General features: G+C 41.3%; 1 protein-coding gene across 1 annotated transcript; it reads right to left on the reverse strand.

Moving 5' to 3' along the window:
• Positions 1-1468: 1468 nt before the first annotated feature.
• Positions 1469-15374, reverse strand: ppp1r2 (protein phosphatase 1, regulatory (inhibitor) subunit 2). The gene is made up of 6 exons (XM_015970689.3): positions 15012-15374; positions 7947-8054; positions 4945-5028; positions 3025-3134; positions 2138-2323; positions 1469-1802 (listed from the first exon to the last, which is right to left on the reverse strand). The coding sequence occupies exons 1-6, from the start codon at positions 15143-15145 to the stop codon at positions 1792-1794; spliced, it is 633 nt and encodes a 210-aa protein (XP_015826175.3). The 5' UTR covers positions 15146-15374; the 3' UTR covers positions 1469-1791.
• Positions 15375-16829: the final 1455 nt, after the last annotated feature.

Genomic DNA, 16829 nt, shown 5'->3' on the forward strand with positions numbered 1-16829 from the left:
GTAATTTCCTTCACATCACAAATCTTCAAATCTAAGGAGGAAGAAAAATCACAAAGGAACTTTGGCAGAGGCCTTGAAATCTGCTGGGATCATTTGTGTTTCAGCATTAAAAAGCTCAGCTTTTCCAATCACAGTGAGGAGAAAAAGATGACGAAGAACGTGCCTTTTCATTTCACATTTCGTCTGTGAAGTCATACAGTGAGCAGCCATTTAGCTGATACTGGGACTGCTTTTTAAGACTAAACAGTGACACTCCTGAAACCTGGAACAGTACAAAAGTCCCTGAACACCTTCAGTAATCTTTAGTGGTTAATGTTCCCCTCCAACGTACGTCAGTAGCATCAATAGCACAACTTTCCTCGCCGTTCTGTGCAAGAAGCTTAAGTAGATCCGACGCTGCAGCGTTAAAACTATATGTGACATCATCAGGTGAAAAATCAGACATCTCTATGACGAATTTAGTTTGACGAAGCTCTGATTGGATGAGAAAAAGCAGTGAGCGCAGGTTGCTGACGCTTCAGCTCTACTAAGAGATTTACAAAGGGTCCTATTCATCAGTAGCACATGCTAACCCTCAGCAGCAACACCTGAATACTGTACCTCCAGATATCTTTAAATAATTAAATACTGTAACTCAGCAACCATCCCTCTACAGCTCAGATCTTCTTTAGCAAAGAAACACCCAAACGATGTTTGGTCGTAGTAACGTCAAAACAAACAGATTCAAGCTGATTCCATTTGAAAGTGGCACCAAGTCTGATGACCCATCCATCCATCCATTTTCATCTGCTTATCCGGAGTCGGGTCGCGGGGGCAGTAGCCTAAGGCGAGAGGCCCAGACTTCCCTCCCCCCAGCCACTTGGGCCAGCTCCTCCGGGGGAATCCCAAGGCGTTCCCTGGCCAGGTGAGAGACATAGTCCCTCCACCGTGTCCTGGGTCTACCTTTAGGTCTCCTCCCGGTTGGACGTGGCCAGAAGTCTGATGACATGAGATATAAATGTCTGTAAACTTGAAACAGGGTCAGTCTTGCTTTTTTTTGTAATACTCACGTCTGCTCATCGTTTCTCCTGATGTCCCTTTTAAGAGCCGACTCAATCTGTGAAGCACATCCTCAGTTCTAAGCTTTCCTTTAGTTACGTTTGTTAGTTCGGTTTTAGATGATTGATCTTTGTGCCAGGATGGAATAATTTGAGTGAAACAGCCAAACCAAATAAACACTTTAATTGTTTAAAGCCAAACGTCTTCTTAACCAGCTCTGATCACAAGTATTGATAAAAGAACAAAAAGCAACACCTGGTCGGTCACAAGGGAGGAAAAAATAAAAGATCCATCTGAGCACGCTCATGTCTCGGATGTGGGGTTTCCTCTGGCTTCTTCCAGGACCAGCACGCTGGTTCAGTTAGTCCGGTTATTGACGTTGTTCAAGTTTTTGTTGTTTGTTTTATTCTTTTTTTTTTTTTTTTTTTGAAAAGGCTTTGATCCTCCTCTCAGGGTCAGAATAACATATCCATCAGTGCAAAGCCAGTCCAGACAAGCTGTGAGGAGGGAGGACATTCTTGGCAACAGGAGACGAGAAGCAGGACAGGAAACAGTCTGTGTGTGTGTGTGTTGACTCCAGGAGGTTTGTTTTATTTTGGAAGGTTGTATTGCACTAGTTCTACAGAAGATGAGATAGGTGACCAGAACGTTACTGGCTGTTGAGAGATGATGTTACAGGTGCTGAACTGGTGTTTGCTGCATGTTTAAGAGTTTGGAGTCGACACAGAGCTGAAGGTGAGAGACGGGCCTCGTCTACGATTCACCTGGAGACACGACAGACACGAGATCAAACAAAAATCATAACATACATTTTAAACCAAGCATCACTTGCAAGCGTTAGATAAACTTGTTATTTACATTATTGTTCTTATCAAATCCTTTCAGATCAGTCATTTCTAATCAATTATATGAGCCTCAGAAACAATTAAGGTTTAAGACACGCCTACATCTGAGTCACTTTTCAGACCCAGAGGCTGACACCTGCTTACACACACACACACACACACACACACACACACACACACACACACACACACACACACACACACACACACACACACACACACACACACGCGCGCGCGCGCGCACAAGTCGTCACCTTCCTGTGGCGGGTCAACACTGATCTCCTCGGTCTCCTCGGTGTCGTCCCTCATCTCTTCATCTTCATCTTCATCTTCATCCTCATCCTCCTCAAGCTCTTTGGCAATCAGCTGACGAGCCAGCTTTATGTTCAGGCCCTCATTATAATGCATCTTCCTCATCATCTGAAACTGCTTCTTTTTTGCTACAAAATAAGGTAGAAATGATTTAATCAACACAGATAAACATCAACCTCTTGTGTCTGTATCGTGTTTGCCCACTAGGAGCTGTATAAACTGGTGGGCTGGTCCTCTCTTCACACACAGCACCTCCATCATTGGGTTCTTTTCATATATATGACAATCCTGGGAAAGACGCCTCTCTACCTTTCGTCGTTTCTTCATGCAACTGTACTCATAAACCTTAACAAGATCAAGTAATATTATCAAGTTTCAAGCGTGCGTGTGTGTGTGTGTGTGTGTGTGTGTGTGTGTGTGTGTGTGTGTGTGTGTGTGTGTGTGCACGCACTATTCGGCTCCACCAATAACTCTGCCTTACAGGGAATTAATGTCTGAGAGGACATACAGATGAACAAGGTCAAGGAACGGTCAAAAGCTTGTGGACACATTGTGTGTGTGTGTGTGTGCGTGCGTGCGTGCGTGCGTGTGTGTGTGTGTGTGTGTGTGTGTGTGTCTAGAGGAAAGTCAGCAATAAGGTCAAAGAACACTTTCTCAGACAGATCCCTTTCTGCCAACACCTCACTATGGAGCAGCGTGGAGTCACCCTCAGCTGCAGAGGACCATTTAAATTAAAGAGGACAGGTATAAATAGACTTTGGTACCCATTGCCATGGATACCAAATTGTTAAGATGACAATCTGTTCAAATAAGAACAAAAGTGGTGTACCTTGTTCTTCTGGTGTCAGCTCCTCTTCTTCCTCCTCACTGCTTTCTTCAACTTCTTCCTCTTCCTCTTCTTTCATAAAGCGAGGTTCTTCGCCCTCAGCGGCCACTAGCCTACACAACAAGAGACATATTTACATTAGGAGGGTTTTATTAGCCAACATAAACTCACGAAGCTCACTGTAAAGGCAGACACATGGAGGGGAGGGGGTTTAGAGAGATGGGTGAGAGGCTATGCAGTGGTGGAGATGTGTGGTAACTCACATCTTCAGGTCATCATCCCAACCTCCTAAATTCACTAAGAGCCTTAAGGACGTTGGAGAGATGGAAGAGTAGTTTCTGGCTGAATGGATGGTGGTGAAAATCTTCCAAGTGCCTCCAGCCAGGGAAACTCCCGTTTAACTGTACTACTACTCTCCAATCAGCTGGCATGATCCTTCCAGCCAGGGAGAAGAGCGCGTATTACCCTAGAGGTCAGCTACAATAACTGGATCAGACCAGCATCGATGGATGGATTTAAAAAGGCTGAAGTATGTACAAGTGCCAAAGGAGGAGAAAACGAGTGTATAAATGAAAGATGAAGACAGAAGAAAAGAGCAGATGTTGTACAGTGATGTCTATGTGGGGGGTGTAAAACAACAGAGGGGATTCACTACAGCAGCAAACAAAAGCAGCAGCTAATTGACCCGCGTGCCTGAAGCTAATCAGTGTCCTCTCAGTAAAACAAACATGAACTGTTTGGTCCAGCCCCAGCATGAATGCACTTACATAAGCACGAAGGCCGAGAGCAACAACACTCGTCAAGCTCCCATTAACATCAGCTTGGAGTGGCAGATAAACACAGGCGCACCAGTAGGATACAAGCTGTCTGATAGGATTAAAGGAAAATGCTTTTCGCGCTCCTGCTTCACATCTGCTCATGTTTTTTCTGTAGGTCAAACATCTGCCCCTAACTATGACTCCAAATGAATAAAGTGTTATTGCTTGGTGGTGCTTGCTTGAAACCGCAACATCCTCCAGCATGACCGGTTTTGAAGTGGGTCAGTAAAGGTGTGAGGTGGCTCGTCTTTGGGGGGCCGCACAGCCCTCCATGTGCTACACCAGAGATAGCCTGACTGCCATTAGGTACCAAGATGAGATTCTAAACACCATGCTGGTGTAGTTGGCCCTGGGTTCCTCCTAAAGCAAGACAATGCAAGACCTCATGTAACTAGAGTGTGTCAGCAGTTCCTGCAAGACAAAGGCAGACATGAATCCAATTGAGCACATCTGGGACATCGTGTCTCGCTCCATCCACCAACGCCATGTTGCACCACACATTGTCCAGGAGTTTGAGGATGCTTTAGTCCAAGTCTGGGAGGAGATCCCTCAGGAGAACATCCACCACCTTGTCAGGAGCATGTGCTGGTATTGTAGGGAGGTCATACAGGCATGTGGAGGCCACACACACTACTGAACCTCATTTTAACTTGTTTTAAATACACATTACATCAAAGTTGGATCAGCCTGTAGTGTGTTTTCACGTTCATTTTGAGTGTGACTTTAAATCTAGACCTCCGTGGGTTGATGTGTTTGATGTCTATTGATCATTTTTGTGTGATTTTGTTGTCAGAACATTCAACCATGTAGAAAAACAAAGTATTTAATGAGAATATTTCATTCATTCAGATCCAGGATTTTTTTTGTTGTGCTCCCTTTATCTTGAGAAGTGTGTGTGTGTGTGTGTGTGTGTGTGTGTGTGTGTGTGTGTGTGTGTGTGTGTGTGTGTGTGTGTGTGTGTGTGTGTGTGTGTGTGTGATCTATTTCACCAATTAACATTTTTTTTTTCCATTGTCGAAACAGGAGGAAATATTTGCTTACATTGCCTGCTCTCCTCAAACTTATGCTGGTGTGTTTTACATGTGTGTGGTGTTTTTATTCTTACTTTGAGGCCAGGTCATCAGCTTCAAGTCCACTCCGGCCGTCTGAGTCACTGTGTGTCCCCTCATCATCATCATCCCCAACCATCCTGGAAAGGGGAAGAAGAAAAAATAAATAAATAAATAAAACAGACAGTGATTAACTCATTTTGGGATGCTGAGCCGCTGGTCACTTTTCCTCACTCTGATATATCCAGTACATACTGCAACACTACTTGCGATATTTTGTGTTGATACTGAATCCATTTTTTTTTAAGTCTGTCAATGTTTTGCAGAAAATGTACAATTAAACATTTACTGTATTTCTGTCGTGTGTTGCAATTCAAACTCCGACTGCTAGGTGGCAGCAGATTTTCCTGCCTGTTTTATGTTTATGTTTATTCATTTAGCAGACGCTTTTATCCAAAGCGACTTACAATTTAGGCAGAGGTGGAAAGAGTGCGAAAATTTCCTACTTAAGTACGAGTACCAATACTTTGATAATTTTTTACTCAAGTACAAGTAAAAGTAATTGCCTAAATTTTTACTCAAGTAAAAGTAAAAAGTATCGTAAATAAAATGTACTCAAAGTAAAAGTTACTTAGTTACATTTTTGTCAGCGTAAGGATGGCTACATCGAAGTAGGGCAAAATCACAACGCCAGTTCACAATTCGCTCGTGCGCACGCGCACACACACACACACAATTTGATGGATCAAATCCAATCAGTGAGAACAGGACGTGCACATTGATTGGACAAGGTTTTTCTAGGATGGTAGGTTTCAATTCTGATTAAAATTATTCTTTATTTTGAGAAAAAAATAATATATTTTTAGGTGCCATCAGTGTGTGAGGTATCTCACTGTTTTCATGAAAAAACTAACACAAGACTGTGCTCTAACCTGTCACATAACAAGCTAAATGAAAGTCAAACATTTCAAATGGACCGTATGACAGCTGTTAACGTTGGCCCTGCCCTACTTTACCTCTACATTACAGTTCCTTTATTCGTGTCCATCCTAGAGCTCCTCTCTGACCTTCATGCTTATTTAGAGAAGCTGATTTTTATAGTTAGCAGAGTTCATCCTTGGTAGTGGGTTCACTCACTCATTTAACCCTTCACCACTGAAATCAGTGTGTTCATTCCAATCCTCCTAAATAATCCTCCAATCATCCAACTAGAATCCTTAAGGGTCCCGTAACGTCCATCCTGTCAGAACAGGCCTTGGGAGCCCAGGTGTTACTAGAACTAATGGCGTCTCCTCACCAGCATGAGCCTCCAAACTGTGAAGGTTGGTCTCCAAACAAGAACTTTAAATTCATGCTTTTATCTCCTCTTGTAGCACTTTAACATGTTTTAAAAGGCTTGCATCATGTTACACCTCCCAGACCAAAGATAGGTCCAATATAAGATAAAACATTATCATAGACACTATTGAGATGTCATTTATGAAATATAAGTTATTTTTGTTCACCATTACTTCAGCCAAGATATAGGATGCATGGATTTGATTAAACCACACTGTCTCATGCAGTCCTATATGTGTAACACACACACACACACACACACACACACACACACACACACACACACACACACACACACACACACACACACACACACACACACACACACACACACACACACACACACACACACACACACACACACACACACCAGCAGCATGTTGGAATCTTTTGAATGACTAATTGAACTACATTAAACTGCTTTTGTAATAATTTAATCTCTTATTCTGGAGTAAAAAAAAGAAACAAGCTAGATCATCACATATCTGTGGCATCAAGGAGCATCTTCTGAGTTCAAACACAGGGATGGAGCACAATGTTTACACTGAACAGCATCAGGATGTTTTAACTCGCAGAGGCCTCCAGGTCTTCTGTTTTAAGAGAATCTGCTTGATGAGCGCTAAACGTTATTTTGCCGCTTCCGTGCGGAGCGGTAGGGAAACACATTTCAAACACGGGGTCCGGCTACCGAACCGAGCAGAATTCTGATGACGTCACACCAGTGCGCGAAGATGCAAGTTCCAATGAGAGGAGAGCGCTGAGGTAAACAGCGAGTGGATCACAGGGACTGAACTGATGTTTTTGAGCAAAACTGCGGTAAAAATGGCTGTTTGTCCTCGTTATCAAGTATACCCCCCCCCCGGTTTAGACGCGGCACTCATGCAGGTGTCTCTTTCTGTTCCGACGCTGCAACTCGCAATATTTTTAGTGTATTAAGCCTACAATTTATTTTTACTCAGTAACGGATATGATTTAAAATGTAGCGAATTACAATTTTTTAAAAAACATACTCAAGTAAAAGTACAAATTTTAAAAACAACATAAAAAATTATAAATATACAAAAAAACTACTCAATTACAGTAACGTGAGAAAATGTAATTCGTTACTTTCCACCTCTGCCTATAGGGCATGTTGTGATCTGTGGGGGAAACCAGAGTATCCGGAGGAGACCCACGCATGCATGGGGAGAACAGGCAACTCCACGCAGAAAGGCCGCAGCCGAGTTTCGAACCTGCGACCTTCGTGCTGTGAGGCAACAGTGCTAATCACTGCGCCACCATTCAGTTTTCTGATGGAATAATGGCATCTTGTGATAGCACTGGATGTGTCTTAAGCCTGATTTATACTTCTCCATGAGCTCCGCTACAGAGAGACGCACACGAAGTGTCGGAAAGACTTTCACATTCAAACTTCTGTTCAGGTAGCGGAGTGTTGCAGTGCAATTCCCCGCCAGGACAACAGAGGGCGTAGCACTTTTCTGTGGTATCCTGCCACCATAACACCCACGTATCCGATCCACAATAGTGTACTAATATGTTTATATATTTAAATATATTTCAGAGACTTTATAACACGGCCAAATTTGTCCTTCATTCTCATTCACCTCTTCATGCGGACGCCACCTCCCAGTATTGTAATACATATCGTATTGTCTTCTGTTACAAGCCACGACTTACAACAATGTGTGGGATTATGAATATTCCACTCGTAGAGTGTCACCTGTTATAAGGAGTGCTGGGTTCATCGATCTTCATCAGGCCGTAGTCTTTGTCAGCTGGATGGTATGTAGCCAGGATGTTCATCTCATCCCATTTCGCAGATTTCTTTCTGCAAGGAGATTTTTAAAAGAATGGTGGTTAAGACAGGGAGAGTTGCACTCAGCGCGGACCACTGCACACCAGTTATTAATCCACCTCAGGCAAGAGGAGATACTGGATTTAGTGTGGTGCAGAAGGTGGCCCAGTTTTCACTCCAACTGCTTTCATGTTTGAAGTGTTTGAGACAAAAATAAAATAAAAACAGAAATGTCATCTTTAAGAAGACGACCCCTGACATGAAACTATTTTTGTGTGGAGCCACAGATAGGAAGAAGTGGGTGTTGATCAGCTGTGAGGAGGAAATGGATCAAATGTCTCAATTAAACATCTCTGTCCTCTGAAGCATCACCATCAACTCTATTAATGAAAAAGGTCGGGTGTCACAGGAGGCACGAAGGCAGTGGGAGATGGCAAAAGATGACTTGTTCCCCACCTGCAAAGATCTGCCTCTCTAGGAGATGTGAGTCATTTAGAGTAAATGGAACAAAAGAACATTGATTATATGGTAAATAAGTACAAAAATAGTTAAATCATATAAATATTAGACGCTAAACAGGGAGGCTGGAATTAAAATGCAATAAGGACAAGTATAAGTAGTAACGAGGGTGATTTGTTTATCAATTGACAGAAAATATGTCTATAAGCATTTAAAAAAAACAATAGTGACAAAGTGATTTTAAAAATTGACCTGTAAATATGCATGCAAGTAATCCAACACTGCACAGCAATAAAATGCAAAAAGTCAACTAAATGAACAGCAGCTCCTTTTATAAAATAGCTCACTTGTTAGATTGTGTGGAAAATTCAGTAAATTCTGGTCGTCGAGGACCACCATGTTGCAGGTTTCCCTGCATTTGAAACAAATGGGTGAGTAGCAGGCTGATGAGGTCATTTAACCACCTGAATCAGGTGTGCTGGAGAGGAAGAGCGTGTAAAACTTACAAGGAGAGAACTGGATTCTTTTGATTGCCATCTTATGGAATTCTCACAAGGTAATATTTTTAGACAGTTGTCCTAGTTTTGTAGTAATATTATAAAATGTTTAAAACATTGTAGTTTTCTTTAGTTACACAACACCAAAAGCGTGCTCCCCCGCAACTACTCTCACCCCCACTTGGATGAACTGTAGCACGGAGTTGAAGCAACTGCTTCCACAACACAAAACTAGTGCAGCACACACCAGCTACTAGTGCACCCTAAAAATAGAGCAGCTGATGATGATCACTACCTCTCCAGGGTGGTCAACAGCTGGCGACATAACGCTTCAGGAAAACTCATTAAATAGAGTGAGTCATCTCCGAGAACTGAGCCGTGCCATGCTATCAGGTAGCATAGTCAGAGGGCAGCGAGGAGATGTCCGGCTCGGTGACCTGAACCCAGCAGCAGGAACGGCTGCAGAAGACATTGTCTCGCAGTGGAGAATGTTGCTTATTAAAAAACACAAAGTAAGCATGCCTCCTGTTTCACAGCACCACTTATCCCCTCACACAGATTTCATCAAATATGAACAATCTCTGGTTAAATATTTAAACAAAACAGACAAGTTCTGAGAAGCAGATTTTCTAAACAGGATATCTTTAGGGGTACTACTCATAAAAGCGCTGCATTTAGATTATACAGTTCCAAATTAAGAATTTCAGCAAATCTCTGTTCCCTCTGGGTTGCCCTCAGAAAGCAGAGTAAATAATTACACAAAACTTGAAAGATGGCCAACATGGATTAGAACGACCACTATCTCTTTAATCCTTCTTACCCATCCTGCATGTTTAGTAAAGAGAAAAGGCAAGAGCAAAGGATGAATAAACTGGAAAACAATAATAAAAAAAATCTATGTATTTTAACAAATACTGGCCAAAAATATATTTACAAATCCATCCATCCTTCCTTCCTTCCTTCCTTCCTTCCTTCCTTCCTTCCTTCCTTCCTTCCTTCCTTCCTTCCTTCCTTCCTTCCTTCCTTCCTTCCTTCCTTCCTTCCTTCCTTCCTTCCTTCCTTCCTTCCTTCCTTCCTTCCTTCCTTCCTTCCTTCCTTCCTTCCTTCCTTCCTTCCTTCCTTCCTTCCTTCCTTCCTTCCTTCCTTCCTTCCTTCCTTCCTCTCTCTCTCTCTCTCTCTCTCTCTCTCTGGAGTGGTTACACGTCGTCTGCGGTTGTGAGGCCGGTTGGATGTACTGCCAAATTCTCTGAAACGCCTTTGGAGACGGCTTATGGTGGAGAAATGAACATTCAATGCACGAGCAACAGATCTGGTTGACATTCCTGCTGTCAGCATGCCAATTGCATGCTCCCTCAATGCTTGTGGCATCTATGGCATTTTGCTGTGAGACAAAACTAACATTCCAGGGTGGCCTTTTATTGTGGGCAGTATAAGGTACACCTGTGCACTACTCATGATGTCGGATCAGCATCTTGATGTGGCACACCTGTGAGGTGGGATGGATTATCTCAGCAAAGCAGAAGTGCTCACTCTCACACATTTAGACTGACTTGTGAGCAATGTTTGAGAGAAATGGTAATATTGTGTATCTGGAATGAATTTTAGATCTTTAAGTCCATCTCATGAAAAATCGGAGCAGAAACAAAGGTGTTGCGTTTAAATTTTTGTTGAGTGTAGATAGCCTTTGTTTACAATCTGTGAGCCTGCAATGTTGACAAGTCTGCGCTAGCTAATGATGCTCTGCAATCATTGGTAGTTATACAATTGCCAGATAAATGCAGCAGTAAAGATCCTAAACCAGCAAATCAGGGCGATCAAGAAGTTATTTCTCGTACCCCTGAGATGGCATAGGATCTTTTTGTTTTACTTTTAATATCGGTTAAACACGGGTAGAGGCTAATGTTGAGCTAACACTAAATATAAGATTAGAAGCAAATCCCAAACTACATTTTTCCAATTACCAAAAACTCGATATTACAGTGAAATATTTTTATTACAGTATGTATGACTCATGTTTTGTTCGTCATCTAGAATCTTCAGATGTCGAGTCGTAGCTGGCAACAGCCATCAAACTTGGGGAACATGAGTAAGAATGTGAATGGTGTGTTTTTAAAATGCACTGCAGTAACCAAATTTGACCACAAGATGTCATTATTACGTTATTGTCACATAGTGAACCTATAACAACGTGGTCTAACCTTTTCTCCCTGATATGTTCATGAACTGTTTAAACTATTTTGTGTTTTTATGATTTCATTTCATTCAGAGCTCATAATTCTAGTCATTAGGGGTGGGCAATATAAACGATATAAGGTAGAAACTATATAAAATTGGGTAATGATAGAGTTTTTGGCTCTATCGCGATATCGTGGTAACACATGACGTCACTAAGATGTTTACCCGCGCCTACATCTGAACAACAGAATGGCAGTGACTGCAAGGATGGAGAGGGCAGAGGAGGAGGAGCATTCTATACTTTTTGGACGTCTTTATTCTGCCGCAATATATTTGCCATATAAGGATTTTAAAAGCATGTCATTTTGACATATATAAACAGAGGGAAAAAATATACCGCAATAAATATCATTTTTGCACATTTTTCAGATTATATCGCAATATAGATTTGAGGCCATATTGCCCAGCCCTACTAGTCATCTTTTAAAGCATTAGTAAGATACTTGATCGTCCACAAAAGCAATTGGTTCACTTTTCACTCACTAGAAACTACTCAGTACCAACTGATGTTTGTGCCTTTCCGCATCCTAGAATGCAACGCTACAGGAGGACATTTGTTTCAAATTCACACTATGAACAAACCACTCTCCAGTTTATTTAGAGCCGTAGCAAGACCACACCACCTCTAACAGGTGTTCGTACAGTTATTTTGTCTGTGTTCTAGTGCGATTACTGTTTTCACACCTGCACAAAAAAGAACAAGGTGGAAAGCAAACCAGAATCATTTTTGTATCCATATGAACTGTTGAAGAGATAAAATTGTATAAATGATCTTAAAGTGTATAAATCATGTTTACGTTTTTGTTCAGATTGTAATGATCCAGATTCATGACAGTTAGTGTCCACCAAGATGGGGCTTCAATGACAGAGGGGGGAGATTGTGTTTCATGGAAGCATCCATAAAATATGCATGACAATGCGTGAGGTCTACACTGGACTGTTAACCACATAAAAGGAGCTGAAACATTATCACAAATTTAGTGTATAGATGTATCCAACTCCAGTTGGGACTATTAATGTTATTATTAGACGTCTACATGATGGAACAGAGGCCTGAATAACCCACACAGCTTAATGTGATCATTGCTTTCCCTGAACTTGACCACATTCAGGTTACATCAATCAGGAAATTTTGTTTACATGTAATTTCTTATTCAAAGCCAGGTCTTAAATGGTGTGACATAGATCTGTCAGGCCTTTTAAATCCTAGAGCTTCGTCATCTATTTTCTATCAGAAGCTAATGCAGTAGATAGGTGTAGGAGACTATTGTCATGTTCGGCCTGCATGGAAAATTCAAAAGTGACCAATTATAACTGGAAATAATAATAATAAAAAAAGATTTTTCAGTGTTCCACACCTTTAAAGCAGACATATAAAGCCTTTATGCTCTGCAATCACACAGTCTGATGGCTATTGGTGCTTCAAACGCACCGCTGAGTGGCCATAGCATCATTGTAGATCCTGGTCAGGCTTTATTCTGCATTTAAGGAAATCCACTTTTCCTCCACTTCCTTGTCACTCAAAGAGAGTATTTTTGTGACTACATTGAAAAAGCTTCATTCACTGTAGGGATAGGAATTCACTAATAACTGCTATCCTTCAATGGCCTAATTCTTAAGCAGCAGCTCAGAGGACCTGTTTCTAATGACTCAACTGGCTGGAATGTTACAAAATGGGAACACAGCAAATAACAAGATCTGATCTGTTTACAAGTGAGATACAATCGGAATTTAATTAGTTAAAAAAAGACCCATGTCATATGTTAATGGACTGAATTTATAAAACACTATTCTAGTCGTGTTGACCACTCAAAATGAATTTACACAATAACCTAAATTAACCCATTCACAACCAGCTGCTCTCAGTAAATAATGTTGAAAGCAAGTCAACAAAGTCAACAAAAAGATGAGACAAGAAACTCAGGGATTTTGTTCTGTCAGATCTACTGATTGGGGTCAATTTGTGGTTGCATGAGGACACTTTGACATGTGGGAAGTGTGAGGATTGACCCGCCAACACTCAAACTGGCAGTACACTCTTTTCATGAGTCTTTTCAGCAACAGCTACTCATTTGTGCAGTCATTTCTATGTCGATGATCAATAGAGCATTTGTACAATTATTTCCTGATTTGTGATGAGCATCTTTCAAGGTATTTCAATCTGGCCACTTTTCATCACAGAAAGGACCAAAAGGGCAGAATTTTCTGCTAGCAGCAGAAGATTTGCAGCATTTGACAAGTGGGTGGTGTTAAATTGTCGCTGCACAACAGAGAGTAAACAGCTTGTATATTGGCTTAAAGGCTTTGAAAGTTGTCAGTTTGTATAAAAGAAATGAAAGTTATTTCATTCATGATTTCAATTTAAATATTGTCCATCTCAGTTCCAAACTTGCTGAAGGTATGAAGTTTGAAAGGGTTTTTGAAGCAGAGGCATTAACCTTGAGACAAATGTTTCTGTGTTTCCCCACAACTATTGCTGCTTCAGGTGTTATTCACCCAGATTTGATTTCAGCTCTCCAGTGACAGAACCAAAAATATCTGATATTAATACATTTTTTAAGTGTCAAATCCACACACCAATTCAGATTGTTCCACCTTTTAATGTCACCTTGTCAATATCTGGCTATGATGGGGATAATAACAGCGAATTCCAATGCAATACCCAAATAAATCCATGTTTTTTCTCTGTGTGTGTATGTAATGAGCTAAGAGGTGCAGCGATTTGGGGCATTGCACTTCACTGCAACATCGACGCGTCACTGCTTGTGATAGAAAAGACACCAACCTTATACTCTTGTCACTTCAACCCTGAGGCAAAGTACCCACTGGGTGGTTACACAGCTGATTCAGCACTTCCAGGGCCAAATTTCACAATCTTTAAAGTTTTACTAACACTATAAAACTGTTGAGGCAACGTAATTGCCCTGCATTGCTCTGTGATTCAATTCAATTCAAAAATACTTTATTAATCCCAGAGGGAAATTGATTAATGAAACGTAATCACTGACTCAAACTTCTACTACAGTGGGAATTATTGCGAGACTTATCCTGGCCAACATCAGGATGGAAGCAAAGCCGATAAAATGTAAGCAGTCCACTAGGATCAAGATCCAAGACAGGGCCGCGGAAAGTGTCCAGGAAGGATGTGATGTTAAAGCAGCATTTGTTGTGTTTGCACCTATTTCCCACAGAAGCTGCTGCAAGGAGGAATATTTTAGTGCAATAAAGAGAATGAAGGATAATTCAGCTCAGCGTGCATTTTGTGGCACTCACAAATGAGGCAAACAACACAGATGCTTTGTAAATCAATTCTAAAACAGCTATAGGTTGATCATTCTAGAATAAATTCAAGCTGATTATACTGGATACCGTTTCTAGTGACTGTTAAAGAATTGAGTGAAAGTTTAAAAACCTGGAAGGTTATCAAATAAAGAAATAAGATTGTCAATTTAATCTTGCAACAACCTTGTTTGACTCCCACGGTGCTGGGTTGAAAGGAAATGTCAAAGTGACGTGTGTTTAGTCAGCTTTATTTATTCGTTTGTTGTACAATTCCATCTCTAACGTGACTATTAACGTTAGCTAAACAGTAAACTAGCTTGGCAGGCGGTTAACGGAGGCAAACGCGAGAAAACGGACATAATTAACATGAAGGTTGTGACTAGGGGCATTTAACATATATACTCGAAAGAAAAAGACCCACAAAGTTCTGATTCAGACAGCTGGCTAACGAAACTGAGACATGCTAACAAATGCTCAGCTATCGCTGGCAGGGTAACACCCTCAGCAGGAAACTTACTGATGATCATCTTCAGAGAGAACCGGCGGGGAGTGTTCTACGTTCTCCTCTGGCAATTCTTCGGGCTGCGATGTCACGTTTCGGGCGCTGTTCTTGTTCTTCAAGATCCCTTTTATCGGTCGAGGGGCTGCCATTCCCGCAGACGTTGAAGCAGACCCCGACTGGATTCAAACTGCCGCTCCTCAACCGACTTTATGGTTCCGTGATTTATTTAGGTGATTAATATGATCAAGAGACCGGTTCTGATCCAAACACAGAGTCCTTCATAGCGAAGTAATTTTCTCAAACTCAAGAGAACGCCAGATAAGACGACCCTGCAGGAATGGACTGTGGTAGCATGTCTGCTCTCCAACCGGTTGTTCACAACTGTACCAGCCAGGCAACACGGCTACTGGCGGTTACCTCAAACCATCGCGAGATTTATTTTTCGTGATTTCTCTCTGTCCGCTGCCGCCCTCTAGTGGCACATTGGATAATAACACCCACTGAAGAGGACATGCATTAAAAAAAGCATTTATATGTATTTAAGATATATTTATCTTATATATAAGATAAAGCTATAGTACTATGTAGTAACCTGTAGTATTTTAATGGAAAAGTGTAAGTAAGTAAGTAAGGAAGTAAAAGTTCATTTATATAGCGCCTTTCACAGGTTTAAATCACAAAGCGCTGTACAACATGATAAAGATCAGGGCAAATACCTCTAACCAATAAAAACATCAGAAAAACAATAGCAGTCATAAAATAGAAAATAAAATCATGAGTATAAACAAAGTGAAGGTGTGAACCCGAACAAAGCCATCTTTTTGAACATTTAGGGAGGGAACGCCTGGATGAAAACGTGAGTTTTTAGATGATTTTTAAAGACCTCTACAGTGTTAGAGAGACAGAGTGATATGAAATGTAAATAAATCCATCTGAAATATCCATGTTTGTCTGAGAAGTAAAAGTGTTATAAAAAAGATCAATTTGAAATTATCATAATGGTAGTAAATGATGTAAAAATAGTTTACTTGAAGGTAGACATGAGGGACAGAAATGTCTTTATTACAGCAACTTCCTCTTTCTCAACAGACAGATCTGAAGACACATTAAAGCTGCTTTAGTGGCTTTTCCTGTTGAAGTAGCAGCCATGAGCATGCTCAGGCTCCAGAGGCTGGACTCAGCGTCCTGTGCTGCAGCAAGGTAAAATTCTGGCTGGACCTCAACAAGACCATCAAGATTGTTAATGCTAACTCTCGTCAGCATGCAGCAAGAGAAGGCACAGGTAAAAGGAAGGGTACCACTAATGCCCATATGTCAGAGAAGCTGTGCTGGATGCCCCGCTTGAGGATCATGCGTCATCTGCTGTGTCGCTACCATGTACCACAGCCTCTACCTGAAGTACCAAAAGAAACGTCTTCAAGAACAAGTGCATCCTTACGAAGCACATTCATAAGCTGAAGGCAGACAAGGCCCGCAAAAACCTGCAGACTGTGCCACCTGTCAAGTGCTGACAATAAAACTGTATACAAACACAAAAGAAAAAGCTGCTAAAGTGAATCTGCAAACAATCTATGTTTTGAATTTAAACAGTCACAGAAAACTCATCTCTCCCCTCTTGCACTTCTGCGTCCACCGGAACCAGAAACTTGTGTTGCTAGAGGATACGAGAGAGCACTTTACACCAATTACCATTTTCTAGGTCCTAACCTTCTTTTCTTGTCCATGACTTCAAATGATGTCTTTATTTTTGGGACTCTGATAGTTTGTCCTAAAGTTGAAGTGGTAGCAGCCGTCTGTTTCTCCTTCTCTGATATCACTGAGCGGAGAACCTCT

This window comes from Nothobranchius furzeri, chromosome 8 (genome assembly GCF_043380555.1).
Source record: "Nothobranchius furzeri strain GRZ-AD chromosome 8, NfurGRZ-RIMD1, whole genome shotgun sequence".
Taxonomy (NCBI): Eukaryota; Metazoa; Chordata; class Actinopteri; order Cyprinodontiformes; family Nothobranchiidae; genus Nothobranchius; species Nothobranchius furzeri.